The sequence below is a fragment of the Salmo salar genome, chromosome 26 (assembly GCF_965601325.2).
Source record: "Salmo salar chromosome 26, fSalSal1, whole genome shotgun sequence".
NCBI lineage: Eukaryota > Metazoa > Chordata > Actinopteri > Salmoniformes > Salmonidae > Salmo > Salmo salar.
In genome coordinates, this window is record NC_138316.1 from 3,432,501 (window position 1) to 3,455,199 (window position 22,699).

Below are 22,699 nucleotides of genomic sequence, written 5' to 3' on the forward strand. Positions count from 1 at the left end.
TAGTCAATTTTGACGGTAGAAGAAACGTTTCAGACTCATATCAATGCCACAAGTTCGTTTTTTGGGGCAGTTGCTCTTCAAGCCTTAAAAAGTTACACTTCGTTTAAAGTTGATGAAGTGCTGTCTTTATTTGGCCTGGTAATTTCTAAAGATGTATGGAGTGTAGTTGGCATAATATCCCATTACAGTAAATGACTCCAGTCCCTAAGAGTATTTCTAAAAACACATCCTACGGTATAGCAGAGGGAGCACCCCCCTATCCACATCGATGGGACAGCAGTGGAGAAGGTGGAACGTTTTAAGTTACTCGGCGTACACATCACGGACAAACTGAAATGGTCCACAGACACACACAGTGTGGTGATGAAGGCGCAACAGCACCTCTTCAACCTCAGGAAGCTGAAGAAATTTGGCTTGTCACCTAAAACCCTCACAAACATTTACAGATGCGCAATTGAGAGCATCCTGTTGGGCTGTATCACCGCCTGGAACGGCAACTGCACCGCCCACAACCGGAAGGGCTCTCCAGAGGGTGGTGCGGTCTGCACAACGCATCACCGGGGGCAAACTACCTGCCCTCCTGGACACCCACAGCACCCGATGTCACAGGAAGGCCAAAAATATAATCAAGGACAACAACCACCCGAGCCACTGCCTGTTCATCCCGCTACCATCCAGAAGGCGAGGTCAGTACAGGTGCATCAAAGCTGGGACCGAGAGACTGAAAAACAGATTTATCTCAAGGACATCAGACTGTTAAACAGCCATCACTAACACAGGCTAATGCCTACATACAGACTTGAAATCATTGGCCACTTTAATAAACGGATCACTTGTCACTTTAATAATGTTTACAAATCTTGCATTACTCATCTCATATGTATATACTGTATTTTATATCATCTATTGTATGTTTCCTATCCCGCTCTGTCATGGCTCATCCATATATTTATATATTCTTATTCCATTCCTTTAATAGATTTGTGTGTATTAGGTAGTTGTTGTGGAAATGTTAGATTACTTGTTAGATATTGCAGCACTGTCAGAACTAGAAGCACAAGCATTTCGCTACACTCGCAGTAACATCTGCTAACCATGTGAATGTGACCAATAAAATTTGATTTGATTTATATCCATTGTATCTGTCATGTCAATGGCTGCTACTCTACCACTCTGACACCGCCCACATGTTTGATGTTAAGTGCCTCTATTAATCACTTCTTTTCGGGGTTTTTTAGGTTTGATACTCAAGGATTTACAGATGGATTCTAGGGCACCAACCCAAATTCCACATTAACAAATGATAGAACAATGTAATTGAATATTGCGAGATGGGTTGATGAGCTCAATCTGCTGACCTGCGGGTGCAGGAGTGTGATAACTTACACATGTAATCGCATGTTGAACATGTCTTAACACCGCCCGCACACACCGCCTGAGTGTGTTCCCATGCGTTCCGTCTGGTGGTGGTGGGTGGTGGATGGCCTGTGTTGTCATCTGGGCTGACAGAGTGCAGACGCTCACAGCTCATCCGTCTGGTGGCTGAAGTGAAGGGCTGAATTCCTCCTGGCTCTTTATCTGGCTGGTGAGGAGCAGGGCCCAGGGCCTGCAGGAGACTGCTGTCTGTAAAACCTGGCCCAGCTGATAGTGACGTATGGCTTGTTTAGACACTCGCCCTCCTCCCCCGATTGAACTCCCCCGTACTTATGAGGACAGACCATCAGCAACAGCTTACACAGATGACATAAAGACACACTATCAGCATGTTTACCGAGTCACTCACTCCAGGCCCGGGCCCATGTGATTTATGCTCGTTTGAGCCGTGGTGGCTAACTCCGGGCCTGGAAACACTTTTCTGGGCTTTGATTGCTACCTTTGGCATTATGCATGGGGCCTAACCTGACAATGATAAGTATCTCTGGCATGACTTGTGTGACTGGTGTTGACTCTGCATAATGTGAACAGACTATTTGTCATGTTGCAGCTAATGGGAGAACCTGGGTGGAATTCATTGTAATTTGTCAGACATGTGAATATGGATCACCAAGCCCCATGCCATAATGAAATCTCCCTTAGACCATGTTTTACACTGGGAGAGTTTCCATTAAGTGGTGTTAATCAGATAAGTAGAAATTAATCAGGTCATTAAGATTACAGTTAGACCATGTGACCATGATCGTACAGTACAGTACAGTGCTATGACCAGTAAGGTCAGGTGAGGATGATGTGTTAGTGGGGTTTCCCACCCTCTTTCACTTCTGGCTGTGATGTTCCACACTTAAATTGATCCCATAATGTGCATGGTGTATGCTCTCTGACATACACAACTGTACAGTAAACTCAATAAAACTGGGGGGGGAATCCTGCGCTCTGACACGTTTGTTAAGTTAGTAAACGGTGGTTGTAATTGAACAAGGTCAAGAGAGAACTTTCATTTCTCAGACTTTTTCCCTACATTAGGTTTCCAATTAACAATTTTTTTAGAAGTTAGAAAAACCCCGGCTTGATCACTAATTGCTTTTGAAAGTGTGACCCTTGTCTGTTTAATATTTTCCCGAACAGGAAATTCCATGAAACGCAAACCATTACAGTCCAAAACCCCAGGGCCACTTTCACATGTAGCCTTTCAAAATAATAATTTTTGTGTGATCATTTGTTTAGCCTGAGTGAAGCTGCATTTCACAGGTCCTAGTTCCCATGGCAAAGTATGGTGATTGATGTATGAAATCTTAACTGTATTTGTTTTACAAATTTGTCAAAATCCCGTGAGAATCATTTGTTTAAATCACTCTAAAAGCTGGCAACTTTGTTTCTAGTGCTGTAACGTCAAACTGCGATAGTTGCTAAGCATGTGCAGAAAGGTGGTTAAATATGTTTTTTCTATTTGAGTTCAAGGTAGTGTTATAATTGTTATAACCTTCAAATGTATGTGGTGTGTGCACGGGAGAGCAAGTAAGATTATTACTGGAAAATGGAAACAGCTGGCAAAATATGGCCATTATATGACTAATCCAAACACACTGACAATACAGGTGATGTGAAGCTCTAAAGTGTCCCACCAGTGTGTGAAGATAAGATGTTTTGTTAAAGTTGACTGCAAGCACACTTAAAGGTCCAATGCAGATGTTTTTATCTCAATATTAAATCATTTCTGGGTAACAATTAAGAACCTTAAGGTAATAGTTTGAATTAAAATGTTTAAAAAGAAACAAAAATAGCTTCTTAGCAAAGATAAATATCTCAAGCAATACTTTTTCTAGGACTCTCTGGGAGTTGTCTGTGGGGGGAGGGGAAAACTAGCTGTTATTGGCAGAGCGGTTTGGAACTCTTATTGGTCTATTTACTAATTTACCACCTGGTGATGTCAAAACTCCATCCCACCACTTCAGGCAGTCTTTTTAAAAAGCTCTTATTATATACACTACCGTTCAAAAGTTTGGGGTCACTTAGAAATGTCCTTGTTTTTGAAAGAAAAGCTCATTTTTTATCCATTTAAATAACATCAATTTGATTAGAAGTACAGTGTAGACATTGTTAATGTTGTAAATGACTATTGTAGCTGGAAACGGCAGATTATTTTATGGAATATCTACATAGGCGTACAGAGGCCCATTATCAGCAACCATCACTCCTGTGTTCCAATGGCACGTTGTGTTAGCTAATCCATGTTTATCATTTTAAAAGGCTAATTGATCATTAGAAAACCATTTTGCAATTATGTTAGCACAGCTGAAACTGTTGTGTTGATTAAAGAAGCAATAAAACTGGCCTTTAGGCTAGTTGAGTATCAGGAGCATCAGCATTTGTAGGTTCGATTACAGGCTCAAAATGGCTAGAAACAAAGAACTTTCTTCTGAAACTTGTCAGTCTGTTCTTGTTCTGAGAAATTAAGGCTATTCCATGCAAGAAATTGCCAAGAATGTGAAGATCTCGTACATCGCTGAGTGTGTACTGCTCTCTTCACAGAACAGCACAAACTGTCTCTAACCAGAATAGAAAGAGGAGTGGGAGGCCCAGTTGCACAACTGAGTAAGAAGACAAGTACATTAGAGTGTCTAGTTTGAGAAACAGACCGCTCACAAGTCCTCAACTGGCAGCTTCATTAAATAGTACCCGCAAAACACCAGTCTCAACGTCAACAGTGAAGAGGCGACTCCGGGATGCTGGCCTTCTAGGCAGAGTTGCAAAGAAAAGGCAATATCTCAGACTGGCCAATAAAAAGAAAAGATTAAGATGGGCAAAAGAACACAGACAGTGGACAGAGGAACTCTGCCTAGAAGGCCAGTATCCCGGAGTCGCCTCTTCACTGTTGACGTTGAGACTGGTGTTTTGCGGGTACTATTTAATTAAGCTGCCAGTTGAGGACTTGTGAGGCGTCTGTTTCTCAAACTAGACACTCTAATGTACTTTTCCTCTTGCTAGGTTGTGCACCGGGGCCTCCCATTCCTCTTTCTATTCTGGTTAGAGCCATAATTGCAAAAGGGTTTTCTAATGATCAATTAGCCTTTTAAAATGATAAACTTGGATTAGCTAACACAACGTGCCATTGGAACACAGGAGTGATGGTTGCTGATAATGGGCCTCTGTTACGTCTATGTAGATATTCCATAAAAAAATCTGCTGTTTCCAGCTACAATAGTCACTTACAACATTAACAATGTCTACACTGTATTTCTGATCAATTTGATGTTATTTTAATGGACACATTTTTTTTGCTTTTCTTTCAAAAACAAGGACATTTCTAAGTGACCCCAAACTTTTGAACGGTAGTGTATATATATAAAACACAGGAAAATCCCGTTTTTGACTGCACTAACAAAGATAATGGCATTTTGATTCCACTTAGTTGAACACAAGATAATTCCCAATTTAGAACATTAATTCTCAACTCTAATGTGTTATTGGAATATGGGTCCAGACTGCTCAGGAACTCAAATCCCATCCTGTCCCAAATATAGCCACCAGACAGTGTTTACCAGCACTAAACCAAGTGAGGAGTTTATAATGCCTTAAAAGACCTGCATATAGATGTCAATTCCTAACTTTGTCTATCCTCACCAAATAAGATTGGGCAAGTTGAGCCAAAATAAGCATTGCAAATCATTTACATGTTCTGTTTGAGTGACATGGACAACATGGGAAATGAAAGCAGTTTTACCCTGACTCAGTCATATGAAAGGCTCTCTTTAACAGCAGCACAGGTCTCAGAGCAGCAACACCCACACATTGCTGAAGGGGGAAAGACTTGTGGATAGGTTTATTGAAAAAGCTGCTTTGAATTCTGTTTTTACTTGACGATTTCAGCCAGGGGTTGAGAAAAAAAAGGGCCATGCTTGAAAGGTGTATGGATGGCCTAATAAATCAGGGGCGGTGTGAGCAAGCGGAGTTCATGTTCTCCGGGTCAGATCCATAACCTCTCGACAGCTGCCCGCGCACTAGAACCAACGGCGCTGTGGGACGTGACCTTACAGACACACAACGCAGGGGCCACGGGCAGGGAGCACACCCCGCGGACACACTGATACATCACCGCCTGCTAAGATGAATCTGAGAACGCTTTACCGCTATGTCCAACACACACACAAACACACACAGACTCTCTTTGTAAAGAACAAACATCAAGTGACAGGAAAATCATGGTTGAAAAAACAGAACATTTCAGACTTTCTGGTTTGTGATGGCTAGAAGTGATGGATAGTGTTTTCAGAGATCTTTGCCATTTTTCAAAAACCATGTTAAAAAATCTAATTCAATGTTATTTGTTTTAGATAGAATAGTATAGCACATTGTCCTCCATAAAATATCACAGGCATTTTTTTAAAGTACTAAAATAATACTACTAATTCTTAGGGCAACTGTAGGGATATTGCATTGTTCGAGGTTCCATACCTTTACATCTATAAACTGATTATACCTGTGATAGGCGATAAGTGTAATGTTAACACATTACAAAATATAATGATTGTGATTTGATATACAAATGACAAACATTCACAAAAGTAAAACAGATTAAGAAGCAATTAATTAAACCATCAATAGAATTATTGATAATATTCAAAACTGGGTCACTGTTTTAATTTCTACAGAGGAATGGTTTGAGCCCTTTTTTATAAAACAAAAAAAAGGAAGGGATGAAATCATGCAAACAAGAGTCCAAATGTTGAAAAGTCAGAGTTTAACACACTTTGTAGAAGTCTTTCTCATATACCAGGGATCCCCAACTGGCTGGCTGTGGGCGATTTTATTTGACCCCCAAGTTCTGACATAAAAGACTAAAAACACCAACTCTGTGATTTTAATTTTAGGAATCTGTTCCAAAGTATTCCCCACACATAATAGATAGATATGTGATCGTATACAAACGTAAGCAAGGTTTGAAATTATTGTTTTAGCTAAATATTATCTGTTTGGGCTTCTTGCGGTCAATTTGCAGTCTACAAATCATTTGTAATTATGTTCCTGCCCCCTGACCATCCGCTCAAGAAAAAAACAAATCAGCCCGTGGCTGAATCTAGTTGATGATCCCTGTCATATACAGATGATTATCATACACGTTTCTTCTTTTAATCTGATTGAAATTGCTTTGCTTATTTCAACTCAAATCATTAGGTCCATAATAATACAGCAATAAACCAGTTTGATTTGATAAGATTTGTATCAACATGTCTGATGACTTGGTCTCAAAGTGAATCCATTCCTAATGCTCTAATTTCAGGCTCAAACCTCTTTGGGCTTTGTCGTGCTTTTCCTCACCTGTAAGAAGTGTATCGTTATGAGACTATGTACATCCAAGATGAAATAGAACTTACATTGCGTAGTAATACCAACAAAACAATAACAATGTAAAAAAAAAATGCAGCACATTTCAAATCATAATGTAGTTTGCCCTTGAATCTTAAAATTAATGCCACCATTAAACAGGTATAGGAAAGCTTACAATTGTGCCTGTGACAAATAGATATAACTGATACATTGAGATTAAGGACAAACCAGATGTTATTTGACTGATTTCCAACCTGGATCTAAAACAAATGCTTGCCCTGAAATACAGTAGTTTCTTAATAGATGCCATGAAAACCCATCTTCCTTTTCTGGACAAAATGTCTATTTTAATCTGTGAACTATCAGTTTTACATTTAATAACAAGAATCTGAAGATGTATAGTATTTTTTTTTTACGCAAAATTAATATTCAAATAGTCTCCATTCTTATATTTAGGAGCATCAGATTGAACTGAAACAATTAAATAGTCATTATTAAAAGTGCCCGAAGCATGACATGAGAGCAATAGAAGATAAATATAATTTAGTTTTCACAATTCATACTGTGGATAGTTTCTTATTTTTGTGGTGGAAACACAGTCCCCTCCTAAATCATGCTTCGTGGTGCAATTTAAGAGAAATTGTGCATTCTCAGTAGAGGCATGTTCTACCCTCACAGTTCCCCCCAACATTCCTTTCCCTTTGGTATTAGGATACAAAGAATAAGACAACTGAGATATAAAGCTACATACAGTGGACATTTTTGGTATTTTTTGCTGTCCCAGTTTCAGGTCTTCTTTGAGAACCATAACTCCCCAGTCATAAATAAATAATTGTTTCTCCTCCCTTCAACATCCCCACTCCCCCAACATTCCCCTCCCCCATCTTCCCCCTCCTGGTCCCTTTTCTGTGCCAAGATCAATAACTCTTAACATCTTACTTATTTTATTACTGCTTTTGGTTTTCTGGGGCTGATTGAGAGTTTCTCAGAGGAAATCTTTGGTTTTGTTTAAGTGTCCGTGACATTTAATCATGATTTTCCTTGCAGTTTAATTCCGGCCAGTCAATCAGCTAATCCACCTCGATTGATTCGCTGCTCTCGCCGCTGATGGGCTTGCACTCGTTGGGCATCCGCTGGTGTCTGCTGAGCTGGGTGGCCTGCGTGAAGCTCCTGTCGCACCTCTCGCACCTGAACACACAACACAAAACGACTCAGAGAGGCCAGCCGTACATGCCACCTCATCACTCGACATCCTAATGGCAACTGACACTCCAAAGTGGCTGGGAATCTGACTGGGCCAGAGGGCTGTAATTGGAGCCTAGTCCTCTGGCCTTGATGCCGATGATGGGCGAAGGCCCCAATGCCTCCCAACATTGGGCCCTGTCAATAATCTCAGAGGAGGGGGCCCCCCTCGAGGGGCCTGTCTAGATAAGGCGCGCATCATTGTCACATCCAGTAGATAGAGAACAAAAAGAGATTTTCGGTAGGCCGGCTATCAAAGAGAGCCTCTCCTGAAGTATTGTGCTTAGCAGGCCAGAAAGAAGGGACCGTGTGCTGCTAATGCACTTGGCTAGGGGGCTTGGTGTCTAGAGTAGTAATTCTGTAAGGACAGCTTCTTATAGCATTCTGTTCTACTAACTGTGTCTAATCATTAGTTACATCATAGCAATTTGTGAGAATCACCCCTTTCAGTAAACTAGATCCTTCTATCAAGTTTTCCAGATTATGTGACAAGTATGCACCCGTTTCTGTCAATCTGCTAACAGTAAAAAGCGGTAGATATGTGGTAATGTCCTCTTAGTTTTACTGAATTTGCTGTTTGTGCCTAAGGTAAAAGTAGAGCCAGTGAAAGAGCCAAAGTTGCAGACTGCACGGAATTCGTTTAGTGACGTTTTGCAGTAGAAAACACGTGAGCATTCCTGACTAACAGAAAATGCCAGCTTTAATCTATCAAGCATATCAGCTCAATGAAAATAACTCAGCCCCTATTGATTAGCTAAAGATTACTGTGGTGTATTCATTAATGTCTTTGTGTGCCTCTTCCTCTCTGGAGCATTTGAAGTGCTGATGACACATTTGTGTATCACTGATTGCTTATTAGAAGGCTGATTCGTTACTTGATTGGTCGGCCTCAAATCAGTCACCTTTTCACACCACCGTCCCTGGCTACATGGTGACAATCTGGTGGGATTTATTATCTACATTGATGAGAGGACAGTAGCCGCTGTAAATTCAATTTCATCCCAGTTTCGTCCCATTTTCAAGCTTGCGAAAAACTATGGATCCATGCACTGATATACAGATAACAGCCAGAAATAAAGTAAACACTTGAGTAAATGAGGGATAAAAAGTATATTGAAAGCAGGTGCTTCCACACAGGTGTGGTACCTGAGTTAATTAAGCAATTAACATCCCATCATGCTTCAGGTCATGCATAAAAATGCCAATTTTTTTGGCTACCATTGCTAGAAGAGATCTCAGTGACATTGAACATAGGGGGTTTAAAGTGTGTGTGTGTGTGTGTGTGTGCGCGTGAGAGAGCGTGAGTGTGCGTGTCAGTCAGTCACCAGATCTCAACCCAATTGAACACTTATGGGAGATTCTGGAGCGCCGCCTGAGACGGTGTTTTCCACCAACATCAACAAAACACCAAATGATGGAATTTTTTGGTGGAAGAATGGTGTTGCATCCCTCCAATAGAGTTCCAGACACTTGTAGAATCTATGCAAAGGCGCATTGAAGCCGTTCTGGTGATTCGTGGTGGCCCAATGCCCTATTAAGACACTATGTTGGGGTTTCTGTTATTTTGTCAGTTACCTGTATCTATAAGATGAAAATTCAATATAGTTGGATATGCTCATACAATGTCAATATTGCTGTCCTGGCAATCATGTAAATGTTGATACTTATATCAAGCAGTCCTACTGTACTCACTGGTAGAAATGGTTCTTACTTTGTTATTGTGTAAGAGCAGAATACAGTATGAAATCATGACCTACTTATCTCACTTCATTTAATAGAGTTAATTGCACAGTAATAATGCATGTACAATGTCTTATTATAGGACCGGGTAATATAATGTGACTGTATTAAAGCTAATGTTGGCACAATCGGGTGTGCTTTACAGTGACCGTTCCAATAGCGTTTGTTTATGATTTTGAGTCAACAAGGTCACATGCATATAACGTCCATTAGATTAACAGAAATCTATTAGCCTGTGTGAGCCTTTAACTTGCTCAATTATTTACATACATCTCCAACAGCATCAATCAGACAGGCAGAGATATGGGGAAGCATCTGGCATGCCAGAGCCCAGTTAACACAGAACATTTTTCATAAATGTCCCTGAAGGTTCTCCTTTGGTTATTTAAAAAAATAACCTTCTTACAACATCCAGGAAACGTCCCCCCCCCCCCAAATAAATTTTTGTTAATAAAAAGTTCCCAGAACATTCTGGGAACCAAAATGGGTTAGCTGGGAAGGATTTCGCTATGTTGCCTATGGCAGAACAATACCTATGCTTTGTGATATACACTACCGGTCAAAAGTTTTAGAACACCTACTTATTCAAGGGTTTTTCTTTATTTTTATTATTTTCTACATTGTAGAATAATAGTGAAGATATCACAACTATGAAATTACACACATGGAATCATGTAGTAACCGCAAAAGTGTTAAACAAATCAAAATACGTTTTATATTCTTCAAAATAGCCACCCTTTCCCTTGATGACTGCTTTACACACTCTTGGCATTCTCTCAACCAGCTTGATGAATGCTTTTCTATCAGTCTTGAAGGAGTTCCCACATATGCTGAGCACTTGTTGGCTGCTTTCCTCCACTCTGCGGTCCGACTCATCCCAAACCATCTCAATTTGGTTGAGGTTGGGGGATTGTGGAGGCCAAGTCGACTGATGCAGCACTCCATCTCTCTCCTTCTTGGTTAAATAGCCCTTACACAGCCTGGAGATGTGTTGGGTCATTGTCCTGTTGAAAAACAAATGATAAACCCACTAAGCCCAAACCAGATGGGATGACGTATCGCTGCAGAATGCTATGGTAGCCATGCTGGCTAAGTGTGCCTTGAATTCTAAATAAATCACAGACTGTCACCAGCAAAGCACCCCGACACCATAACACCTCCTCCTCCATGTTTTACGGTGGGAAATACACATGTAGAGATCATCCGTTCACCCAAACCGCAACTCACAAAGACACAGAGGTTGGAACCAAAAACCTCCAATTTGGACTCCAGGCCAAAGGACAAATTTCCACCGGTCTAATGTCCATTGTTCATGTTTCTTGGGCCAAGCAAGTCTCTTCTTATTATTGGTGTCCTTTAGTAGTGGTTTCTTTGCAGCAATTCGACCATGGAGGCCTGATTCACACAGTCTCCTCTGAACAGTTGATGTTGAGATGGGTCTGTTACTTGAACTCTGTGAAGCATTTATTTGGGCTGCAATTTCTGAGGCTGTTAACTCTAATAAACGTATCCTCTGCAGCAGGGGTAACTCTGGGTCTTCCATTCCTGTGGCGGTCCTCATGTGAGCCAGTTTCATCACTGTGCTTTATGGTTTTTGCGACTGCACTTGAAGAAACTTTCAAAGTTCAAGGCTCCTACATTGTCACAACACAACTGATTGGCTCAAACACATTAAGAAGGAAAGAAATTCCACAAATTAACTTTTAAGAAGGTGTAACCGATGTGAAATGGCTAGTTAGTTAGCGGTGGTGCGCGCTATTAGCGGTTCAATCGGTGACGTCACTCGCTCTGAGACTTGAAGTAGTTGTTCCCCTTGCGTCTGCAAGGGCCGCGGCTTTTGTGGCGCGATGGGTAACGATGCTTCGTGGGTGTCAGTTGTTGATGTGTGCAAGGGTCCCTGGTTCGAGCCCGGGTTGGGGCGAAGAGCGGGACGGAACCTACACTGTTACATTGGTGCCATGACCCGGATCATTGGTTGCTGCGGAAAAGGAGGAGGTCAAAGGGGGGGTGAGTGTAACCGATGTGAAATGGCTAGTTAGTTAGCGGTGGTGCGCGCTATTAGCGGTTCAATCGGTGACGTCACTCGCTCTGAGACCTGAAGTAGTTGTTCCCCTTGCGTTGCAAGGGCCGCGCTTTTGTGGCGCGATGGGTAACGATGCTTCGTGGGTGTCAGTTGTTGATGTGTGCAAGGGTCCCTGGTTCGAGCCCGGGTTGGGGCGAAGAGAGGGACGGAACCTACACTGTTACAAAGGCACACCTATTAATTGAAATGCATTCCAGGTGTGTTGGGTCATTGTCCTCATTGCACCTCATGAAGATGGTTGAGAGAATGCCAAGAGTGTGCAAAGCTGTCATCAAGGCAAAGGGTGGCTGTTTGAAGAATCTCAAATATAAAATATATTTTGATTTGTTTAACACTTTTTTGGTTACTGCAAGATTCCATATGTGTTATTTCATAGTTTTGATGTCTTCACTATTATTCTACAATGTAGTATATAGTCAAAATAAAGAAAAACCCTTGAATGAGTAGGTGTTCTAAAACCTTTGACCGGTAGTATATGTGCTGTAGCAGAGAAGAGGATTCCACTTTCAAATACAGCCTTGCCACTGAGATACACTAAAAAAAAAGGTGAGCAAATATTTCAATTTGCATTGTAGTTGAAGTGATTTTTTTGGACCATGTAGGCAATGTGAAACTTCTGGCCTCATCTAATACGTGTCTTCTGGCCCTGTGTGTGTGCTAACCTTAAGTGTTAGTGTATATCAGTATTCAACTATCACAGGCCTTTTCAGACACAGTGGGCAATGGTGGGGGCGACAATAGGAGTAGACAGTGTGCCATAAACATTCATTGTGCTTTCTGTAATGGTGTCATTGGAGGAAGCAATGGTACTCACTGTTACTTACTTGAATGGCTTCTCCCCAGTGTGTGTCCGGATGTGGTTGTTGAGAGTGGTGGCTCCTGCAAATGCCCGGCCACAGTAGCCACACTTGAAGGGCCGGTCGCTGGAGTGAGTGACGACATGGTTGCGCAGCTCCGACGGCTGGGAGAAGGACTGGGAGCAGTGTCCACACTGGTAAGGTCTGCAGACACACACACAGAGGAGGACACCAAGCTCCCGTTACCATGGCAGCATGACCCTAATCAACCATGTGGCCCCAGTCCATGACTCGGCCATCTATCAATATGTGCACAACATACTGGAAACATTAGGTATAGTTGGGTTTTTCTGTTTCCTTCTGTCTGTTGTTCCTATCTGCATGTAGAGCTCTAATGATCTTTGCTAATTCTCACAGTGATCCCAATGAATAAGTGGGGCATGATAACAAATCACACATTTATTGACAGAGGCCACAAAGAAATGCTCTTACAGGAGTAATTAGACTAATTGACTATTCAACTGTGCCATCAATCACATGATTCCTTCAGAGTGAAGACAAACCTTCCAGGGCAAAGTTATTACTCCCTTTACCAAATGACAATGATCGCATCAATTAGATGGTGTGATTTTAGACAGCTTAGAGTTTAACAGCACATGATAACAGCAGAAGATAGGAAGTTAGGAACAATGTTCTATATTTTGTCGTTAAATAAGCAATATAAACAATGCATATTCTGTGAATCTGAAGCCATAGCTAGCGGTATTATGTGGGGAAAAAGTGAAAGTAATTAGAGCAAAATAGTGTAATATAATGGAAAAATTCTCACTTGCAGTTTTCCACATAAAGCTGCAATTCCATGGGGGTTCTATTCATTTATCAGTCCCATTCTATAAAGTATGCCTCAGTGACTTAGACCACAATTTATTTTGAGGTTTTTCTATGAGAAGGTGCATTGATTGTGAATACTTTAATGTGATTAATGTGTGGATATAATTTATTAGGGCCGCGCCGTGTGATTAATGTCAGGTTATTGTTTATTACAGCAGTGAGCCTGGGAGAGCCCCACAGATAAACACCTCCATCACCAACACAACCCAGGGAGCCTCTGCAGGGCCACGCACGCATGCACATACGCACAATAACGAAAGAAAAAATACATGTACACAAATACTTATATGAAAGTAATTGTTCAGGTTTGTAATAGATTAACAGGTCACTGATTGCTTGATATTCAATTAATTGCTTATGTAAATAATGAAAAATCTGTTGATAATGTGTCTATAATCTAAAGTCTTTATAATGACAACGTGAGAGTATTTGGAATAATGTGGATCAAATTCTTTACTTCTTGGAATATGTTTTTGTGCTATCAATTTCTTGATAGAGACATATTTATTATTTCAAAATAATACAGGACTATGTAAAGCTCTTTGCCACTCAGCAACTAACAGTTCGTCTCCAGTGAGAAACCCCTTAGGTCTTGGTTTTGAACAATACATATATCAATGGTTTAGAAAATCACTCCGCAGAAAATATCTACACTACACTACACTACACTACACTACACACACACACACACACACACACACACACACACACACACACACACACACACACACACACACACACACACACACACACACACACACGGTCTTAGTTTCCATGTATTGATCAATCTATTACATTCTAGTGTTGAGATAATGGCCCTCGTCAACCAATCATGGTAATCAAATGAGCAGGGAACAAAACAAAGACCTCATAAAGGTTGTATTGTATTCTATTGTATGGTATTCCACCAGTTGAAAGCTTATTGGGTTTATGAGTGAAGGCTAGGATTTAGATGATAAACTAAATTGGTGGATGAGGACAGCACTTTTTCAGAGTCTAACCATTATGTTGTGACAACTGTTCCAAAACATGACCCATTGGAAAAAGTAGCATCATACTGTTTGCATTGAAAAGATTAGTGAGTTCAGCATAATTGCAATGATTCAAGTGACTCGTATATCCCTTGTTATCAACAAAACAGACAAACCGGAGCAAAGCAACATCTGTAGGGCTTTTCTGAGCTTAAAAGGTGTGGGGTGAAGTTGTCCCTAGATGCTGATCTTGGGTCAGTTTAGCATTTCCCCCACTAATGGTTAGGATAGGGAAGAGGAAGCTGATCCTAGATCGGTACCTAGGGGATACTTCACCCCGGAGCCCTTTGAAAGTAGTGGTGGTGGGGACTGTTTGACAAATAATATCTCTCAATGACAGCAAGGATCGCGGCCCACATCTCAGAGTAGATGTGCTGATCTAGGATCAGTTTTTCTGTTTAGATCATAGTTAATATCATTACACGGACAGGGCGGACCTGTTAACAGATCAGCACTTCTACTCTGAGACGCTTTGTGAATACGGCCCTGGTCATCATCTGGTGGGATGAAACTACGTTTCTGCACTATATAAATATATCAATTTTTGAGCTATCCCACACTCCAGGTCAGTAGGGGAGAACGGGTTGGTTGTCACACTTTTGGCTAGGGTGGCTACTTTGAAGAATCTCAAATATAAAATATATTTAGATTTGTTTAACACTTTTTGGTTACTACATGATTCCATGTGTGTTATTTCATAGTTTTGATGTCTTCACTACTATTCTACAATCTAGAAAATAGTAAAATAAACAAAAACCCTTGAATGAGTAGGTGTGTCCAAACTTTTGAATGTTACTGTATGAAAAACACAAATTCCCCTCACCTGAACGTCTTATCATACTAACATGAATAAACCAGGTGGATGAGTTTTTTCAAAGAATTCACACGCTATCCTTAAAATTATTACACAGCGCCATTTCGATTGGGAGTAGTAAGCACTGTGACAACCAACCCCGGTCTCCCTTTAGGGATGGAACGTCATTTACATAATGGATACCTGGAGGAAAATAGGGGAGGGTCATGCTTTTTCAATTTCAGTCAAGGCCCGGGTTTAGTATTTTTTTTAAAGTCTAGTCCAGGGATGGTCATGTAATTGATAAAATGTCTACATTTCTCTGCGTTTTAGAATTTGTTTCTTATTAGGCTATATATATCGATGTGTGCCCGATGCCACCCCTCATTTCTGATTCTCCTCTGGGCGGGCAATATCAAGCACACCCATAGGTTATTTACTGTGGTCTCAATCAAATGATCCATAGCATATAGGCTACGAAGTGCAGACTAGGCCTATAGCCTATGTTCGGTTCAGTTTGAGAAGGAGAGCACGAAGATGAGGATTACTGGAGGTCAACTTTGATAGCTTGCTACTACTATAATACATTTTATTAAAAACAACATGTTTTTTGCCCATGATGTAGACCTATATCCATAGGTTTGTCGGTCAATTCCTCCACCCACCATGCACTCTTTAAATATCCTACATCCATGTCAGTGAAGGGCTGTTAAGTTAAAACCAAGACTCAAATTGAGGTGGTATGAGAGGGTATGCCATAGGCCTACTTTTTATTGAAGAAAATGGCAAAAGCTTACGATTGATGAAAATAAAATGGATCTGAGGAACATCTGATTATATAAAGTTATCTATAACAGCACTTTGGTCCGCGATGCTTTATGCCCGTGAAAGACGTGACTCCGATGCATATGGGGATATCATTGTTTATAGCCTAGGAGACAATTTTTTTCTTCTAATTATGTCACTATCAGACAAGATGTTTAAACCCAGACAGCTTTTAGGGAAACTCTTGTGACCTTCTCTTGTTGGGTTAAGCCACAGAAGAGGAGTAGCCAGCAGTTAAAGCTTACATTTTTCTGCTTTGGTAGGCCTACTCTGTCTGGGGTGGAAAGGTAAGCCTACTCTGTCTGGGGTGGAAAGGTAGGCCTACTCTGTCTGGGGTGGAAAGGTAGGCCTACTCTGTCTGGGGTGGAAAGGTAGGCCTACTCTGTCTGGGGTGGAAAGGTAGGCCTACTCTGTCTGGGGTGGAAAGGTAGGCCTACTCTGTCTGGGGTGGAAAGGTAGGCCTACTCTGTCTGGGGTGGAAAGGTAGGTCTACTCTGTCTGGGGTGGAAAGGTAGGCCCTACTCTGTCTGGGGTGGAAAGGTAGGCCTAACCCTTGAAAGTACCATGCTCAGATTCCTAATGACATCTCAGATTAAATTATTTGTAAACAGGGACAGTTTCATTGCAAACAAGTCACACTGATTTTGCATCGGAGAAATATGATAAGATGACCACAGGCCTATCATATCTGTCCATTCTTAGCCTGTAATTTCGGTGATTTTTGTGGTATTATAAAAGGTTCTACTAATATGTCAAATAATTGCATGACCTGTTTATAAAATTATTTTTTTTCTCTGACCTGCAAATACAATGATCGATTCATGCAATGCTTAAAGGAGATATTTTCACCTCTACTCTTGTCCACGCTTGTCTGCGAACCCACAACCCTCTGGCCCATAGCCCTGTGCACTATCAAAATTCCTGCGTTGCCCTGTAATGCTTACAGGACAAAGAACAGCTTTAAAACTGCATATCTAAAGCTCTGGTCTGTCCAAGAAGTGAGGGTAAACAGTAAACATGTTCTCTGCTATCCACTTTGTTTTAATTATTATTTGGGGTATAGGGGAGGGTCACTTGTTTTTTTTCAAGCGTTCAGGGATAATTTAGGTAAAATATATTTTGCTGAATGGAGGGCCATCCATTTTCATTTCAGAGAGGCCCAATTTTCTTCATGTAACCCTTATTATAAATAACGTTACCTTACTGGTTAGGGTTGAATAAAGATGCTATTTAAAGTTATTTTGCTTTCAAGTAATTGTATGAGTATCCCTTGTGCATGTTTTACAATTCAGGAGATGTTACATTTATGCATAAATAAATATAATATTTTGTCTTACAATCTTGTTACTCCCAGCTAGTGGGGCTAAAGTTTGGTAGACGTCTCAGCATGATCTAAATCTACAACTAAGGGTGCTTCACAAATGGCACCCTATTCCCTATACTGTACAGTGCACTACTTTTGATCAGAGCCCAAAAGGGTCCCATTTGGGCCGTATCCACTATCTACATAGCCTACATACTGTATATCAATGCTTTTCCATAGCAATCCTTAGCCCTCAAACCAGTAGAGCATCTGTGGTTTTAGACTCAAGAGTTATCAACAAAAAAACGGAATTAATCTTCTGTATCAACAAAGTCAGGAGTGTACACATACGTAGTACTAATATAATATAAGCCATTTAGCGGACACTTTAATCCAAAGTGACTTACAATAGTGAATTAATTAATTTTTATATGGGTGGCCCGGCAGGAATCGAACCCACGATCCAGGCATTGCTAGCTCAATGCCCTACCAACTGAGCAACACAGAACCACACTAGAATATCAAGTGCTCATTGCTGATTAGAGTATTGAAACGTTATTTACTGAGGTAGAGGCCCTTCTGTGCTACACACCACCACTTCTTTCCCATTTGAAACTCTCAGTAGGGCGATCCCTGGCCTTTTCGCCCTAAGAACAGAAAAAACAAAGCCTGAGCAGTAACCACCCTATCGTTCATTGGAAATGCAGAAGAACAAACATAATATCCTTAAAAATGAATGCTCATAGTTACTGCACACCTTATTTGGGTAAGTGATAGACTATCCTCAAATGCTTAATTTCTTAAAGAAATACTGTACCGTATTGTATTGTTCTGTTAGATATTGAATATTAATAAATACTATTGATATATACTGAAGGCCGAATACTAAATTAAAGGATAAGTTGCAAAGTAAACAGAAATACAACAGGCTTTGTTCCTTGATCTACTATATTATCATAAAGATACTGTATTTCTTTAAAATTGAGGGATACATTCCAAGTGACTGAAAAAAATAGGAAAAACTTCTCGGGCACTCCTTTGTAGGATCTCAGCTAAACAGATAAGCAAAATGATTTTTCTAGTGCTGATATACTACAGCAATTCATCTTTCTCCCAAATGTACATATAAACTAAACATCAATAAATATGTATAAGCCAAAACCCATAAACCACAGCCGAGAACATTTTAAACAGATGCATTGGGTAATTTACTGGGTGCAAAGGCTGTGCATCCAAATATCAACAGATCCAGATTCCCTTGTTCAGCTAAATTTTATCTGCACCCCAGGGTCATAAAGTTGAGTATTGACAAACGCTCATATTGACTTCAACTCCTGGGTATCCAGGCAACATTTTTCTTCTGTATGAATATTAGTTTATTGAATAAGTGGCATCTGTTTTCCTCCGCATCACAGTTAGGGTAGGTATTTCTTTGTGACAGCTGCAACTGATTTATAGGTTTGTATGCTCTGAAGAAAAATTGTGCTAAGCAAAAATGTCCAATACATCCCCCCCACTGTATTTAATTAAGTTGGGAGATGTTACACACTGGATTTGAACCCTGAAACCACTGTGAGAGAGAAAGACCACATGTATAGGCATGCAAATTACTGATAGAAACATTGAATTGTATCTGATACAGTATAGGGGAGACTTAGAGGTTGGTTGTCACAGTGCTAATTACTCCCAATCTAAATGACGCTGTGTAATCATTTTAAGGTTCAAATGTGTGAATTATTTGAAATAACTCATGCACCTGGTCAATTCATGTCAGCATGACAAAACATTGAGGTGAGGGGAATTAGAGTTTTTCATAGGTGAAAGTAAAAAATATATATTGGTATTTCTTTGTAAATGTTTTAATTTTGGTAATATCTATGAACAATTGCCTGTTACCTAGGTCAAGCCATGTGGTAACTACCATTTGAATTAGCAATGGGGGGCCTCCCGAGTGGCGCAGCGGTCTAAGGCGTCACTACAGACCCAGGTTTGATCCCAGGCTGTGTCACAGCCGGCCGCGATCGGGAGACCCATGGGTGGCGCACAATTGGCCCAGCGCCGTCCGGGTTAGGGGAGGGTTTGGCAGGCCGGGATGTTCTTGTCCCATCGCACTCTAGCGACTCCTGTGGCGGGCCGGGCGCATGCACACTGACATGGTCGCCAGTTGGACAGTGTTTCCTCCGACATTGGCACGGCTGGCTTCCGGGTTAAGCAAGCAGTGTGTCAAGAAGCAGTGCAGCTTGGCAGGGCTGTGTTTTGGAGGACGCATAGCTCTCGACCTTCGTCTCTCCCGAATCCGTACGGGAGTTGTAGCGATGGGACAAGACTGAAACTACCAATTAGATATCACGAAATTGGGGAGAAAAAAAATTGAGAAAAAAAAATTGAGAAAAAAAAAATTGCATTTTTAGGGGTCCGGACCGGACCGGATCTGTACTAATCATATATGTCTATGTTTCACAGGTTTGGTCATCACAGTAGAATTCAGGACAATACAGTGAATTATACTGTACTCTAGTGTTCTCTACTGTACTAAACTCTACTGCACTGATCTATACTGTTTTACAAGACCCCTTCTCCATCTGTTTGACCAGAAATCAAAGCCTGCTTATTCCACATTTTTGGGGGATGGAAAATTGTTGAAAAATATACAGTTGAAGTTTACATACACTTAGGTTGGAGTCATTAAAACTCGTTTTCAACCACTCCACAAATTTCTTGTTAACAAACTATAGTTTTGGGAAGTCGGTTAGGACATCTACTTTGTGCTTGACACAAGTCATTTTTCCAACAATTGTTTACAGACAGACTATTTCACTTATAATTCACTGCATCACAATTCCAGTGGGTCAGAAGTTTACATATACTAAGTTGACTGTGCCTTTAAACAGCTCGGAAAATTCCAGAAAATGTCATGGCTTTAGAAGCTTCTGATAGGCTAATTGACATAATTTGATGTATTTCAAGGCCTACCTTCAAACTCAGTGCCTCTTTGCTTGGGAAAATCAAAATAAATCTGCCAAGACCATAAACATTTTTGGGGAGACCTCCACAAGTCTGCTTCATCCTTGGGAGCAATTTCCAAATGCCTGAAGGTACCACGTCCATCTGTACAAACAATAGTATGCAAGTATAAACACCATGGGACCATGGATCGTACTTTTTGGAGAAATGTCCTCTGGTCTGATGAAACAACTGTTTGGCCATAATGACCATCGTTATGTTTGGAGGAAAAAGGGGAAGGCTTGCAAGCCGAAGAACACCATCCCAACCGTGAAGCACGGGGGTGGCAGCATCATGTTGTGGGGGTGCTTTGCTGCAGGAGGGACTGGTGCACTTCCAAAATAGATGGCATCATGAGGGAGGAAAATTATGTTGATATATTGAAGCAACATCTCAAGACATCAGTCAGGAAGTTAAAGCTTGGTCACAAATGGGTCTTCCAAATGGACAATGACCCCAGCATTCTTCCAACAGTTGCTGCGAAATGGCTTAAGGATAACAAAGTCAAGGTACTGGAGTGGCCATCACAAAGCCCTGACCTCAATCCTATAGAAAAATTGTGGGCAGAACTGAAAAAGCGTGTGCGAGCAAGGAGGCCTACAAACCTGACTCAGTTCCTCCAGCTTTGTCAGGAGGAATGGGCCAAAATTCACCCAACTTATTGTGGGAAGCTTGTGGAAGGCTACCCGAAAGGTTTGACCCAAGTTAAACAATTTAAAGGCAATGCTACCAAATACTAATTGAGTGTATGTAAACTTCTGACCCACTGGGAATGTGATGAAAGAAATAAAAGCTGAAATAAATTATTCCCTCTACTATTATTCTGACATTTAACATTTTTAAAATAAATTGGTGATCCTAACTGACCTAAAAGGGAATTTCTACTAGGATTAAATGTCAGGAATTGTGATAAAGTGGAGTGGCTAAGGTACATTTCTGACTTCAACTGTATATATATACCTTCATTTCTCAAAAATATAGTCCAGACTATTTATTAGCTTTCATTTGACATGAAATTTGATTTGCGCCTATGTTAGTGCTCATTGGGCCTTTTACATGGAAATGTCCTTGTCACAATCCAACCCAATGTCAAATCAAACCAAATGTTATTTGTCACATGCGCCGAATACAACCTTACAGTGAAATGCTTACTTACATGCCCTTAACCAACAATGCAGTTTAAAGAAAAAAAAAGAAAAAAAGTAAGAGATAAGAAAAACAAATAATTAAAGAACAGCAGTGAATAACAATAGTTGGGCTATATACAGGGGGTACCGGTTCAGAGTCAATGTGCGGGGGCACAGGTGTCGAGGTAGTTGAGGTAATTATGTACATGCAGGTAGGGTTATTAAAGTGGCTATGCATAGATGATAACAGAGAGTAGCAGCAGCGTGGGGGGTTGGGGGTGCAAATAGTCTGGGTAGCCATTTGATTAGCTGTTCAGGAGTCTCATGGCTTGGGGGTAGAAGCTGTTTAGAAGCCAATGTAACCATATTGTTCAGGGACATTGCCACGCCCAGTATACAGTAAAAATCCCAAGCTCTTTTGTGTTTGTGCTATAAAGAGCTGCCTTCGTTGCCTCCCTCTTCCACACATATTGTCTGTCACACACCCACACATACATGTGCAAACACATGCATGCACACAGAAATGTACTCACAATGACATGTTATTTACGAGGCATAAAATGCTGAATTGTGTTAGAAATAACATTTTATCAAAGAAAGGCTATTTCTAAGACTGTATGCTATATTGCTTCACTTCCTGTTACAACAGGAATAAGCTACTAGCAAACAATGTGAAAACCAACCCCATACTGTGTGACAACCAACCCCACGATGGGGCTGGTTGTCACAAGTGAACAGTGTGTTTGATGGCTTATAATGCCATGTTGGAATAAGATGTGAGGATACAAAGGGTCCCCATTTCAATCCAAGACCTTGATCTTTCTACTAATATTTGAAGAGAGTCTTGTAAGATATACTGGTGCTGAGAAATACACACGAGTAAAAAGTGTGACAACCAACCCCATTCATCACTACACTATATACAATAGCATGGCAAGTGTTTTTTTATTTCCCCAATGAACCCCATGGAAACACAACTTTCTAAAATTAAAAATAGACAAAGCAAGAAGAACACCTAAATGTCTGTAAGAGTCAGACTACTAGGATATATCAAGCATTATGATGATTCATATTATGAGATGGCTCAAAGGCTGTTACCTTA

The 22,699-nt window shown here is 40.7% G+C and overlaps 1 protein-coding gene across 2 annotated transcripts in view; it reads right to left on the reverse strand.

Moving 5' to 3' along the window:
- Positions 1-6,279: 6,279 nt before the first annotated feature.
- Positions 6,280-22,699, reverse strand: part of prdm6 (PR domain containing 6) — a 56,944-nt gene continuing 40,524 nt past the window's right edge. The window contains exons 7-8 of one of the 2 annotated variants that reach the window (XM_014174906.3): positions 12,652-12,828; positions 6,280-7,950 (exon numbers count right to left, since the gene is read on the reverse strand). In XM_014174906.3, the coding sequence (XP_014030381.1) occupies positions 7,833-7,950; positions 12,652-12,828 (295 nt within the window). In that variant the 3' untranslated portion in view covers positions 6,280-7,832. Of the gene's footprint in view, positions 7,951-12,641; positions 12,829-22,699 lie in introns of both variants that reach the window. The other variant, XM_082969333.1, reaches the window with a different exon arrangement.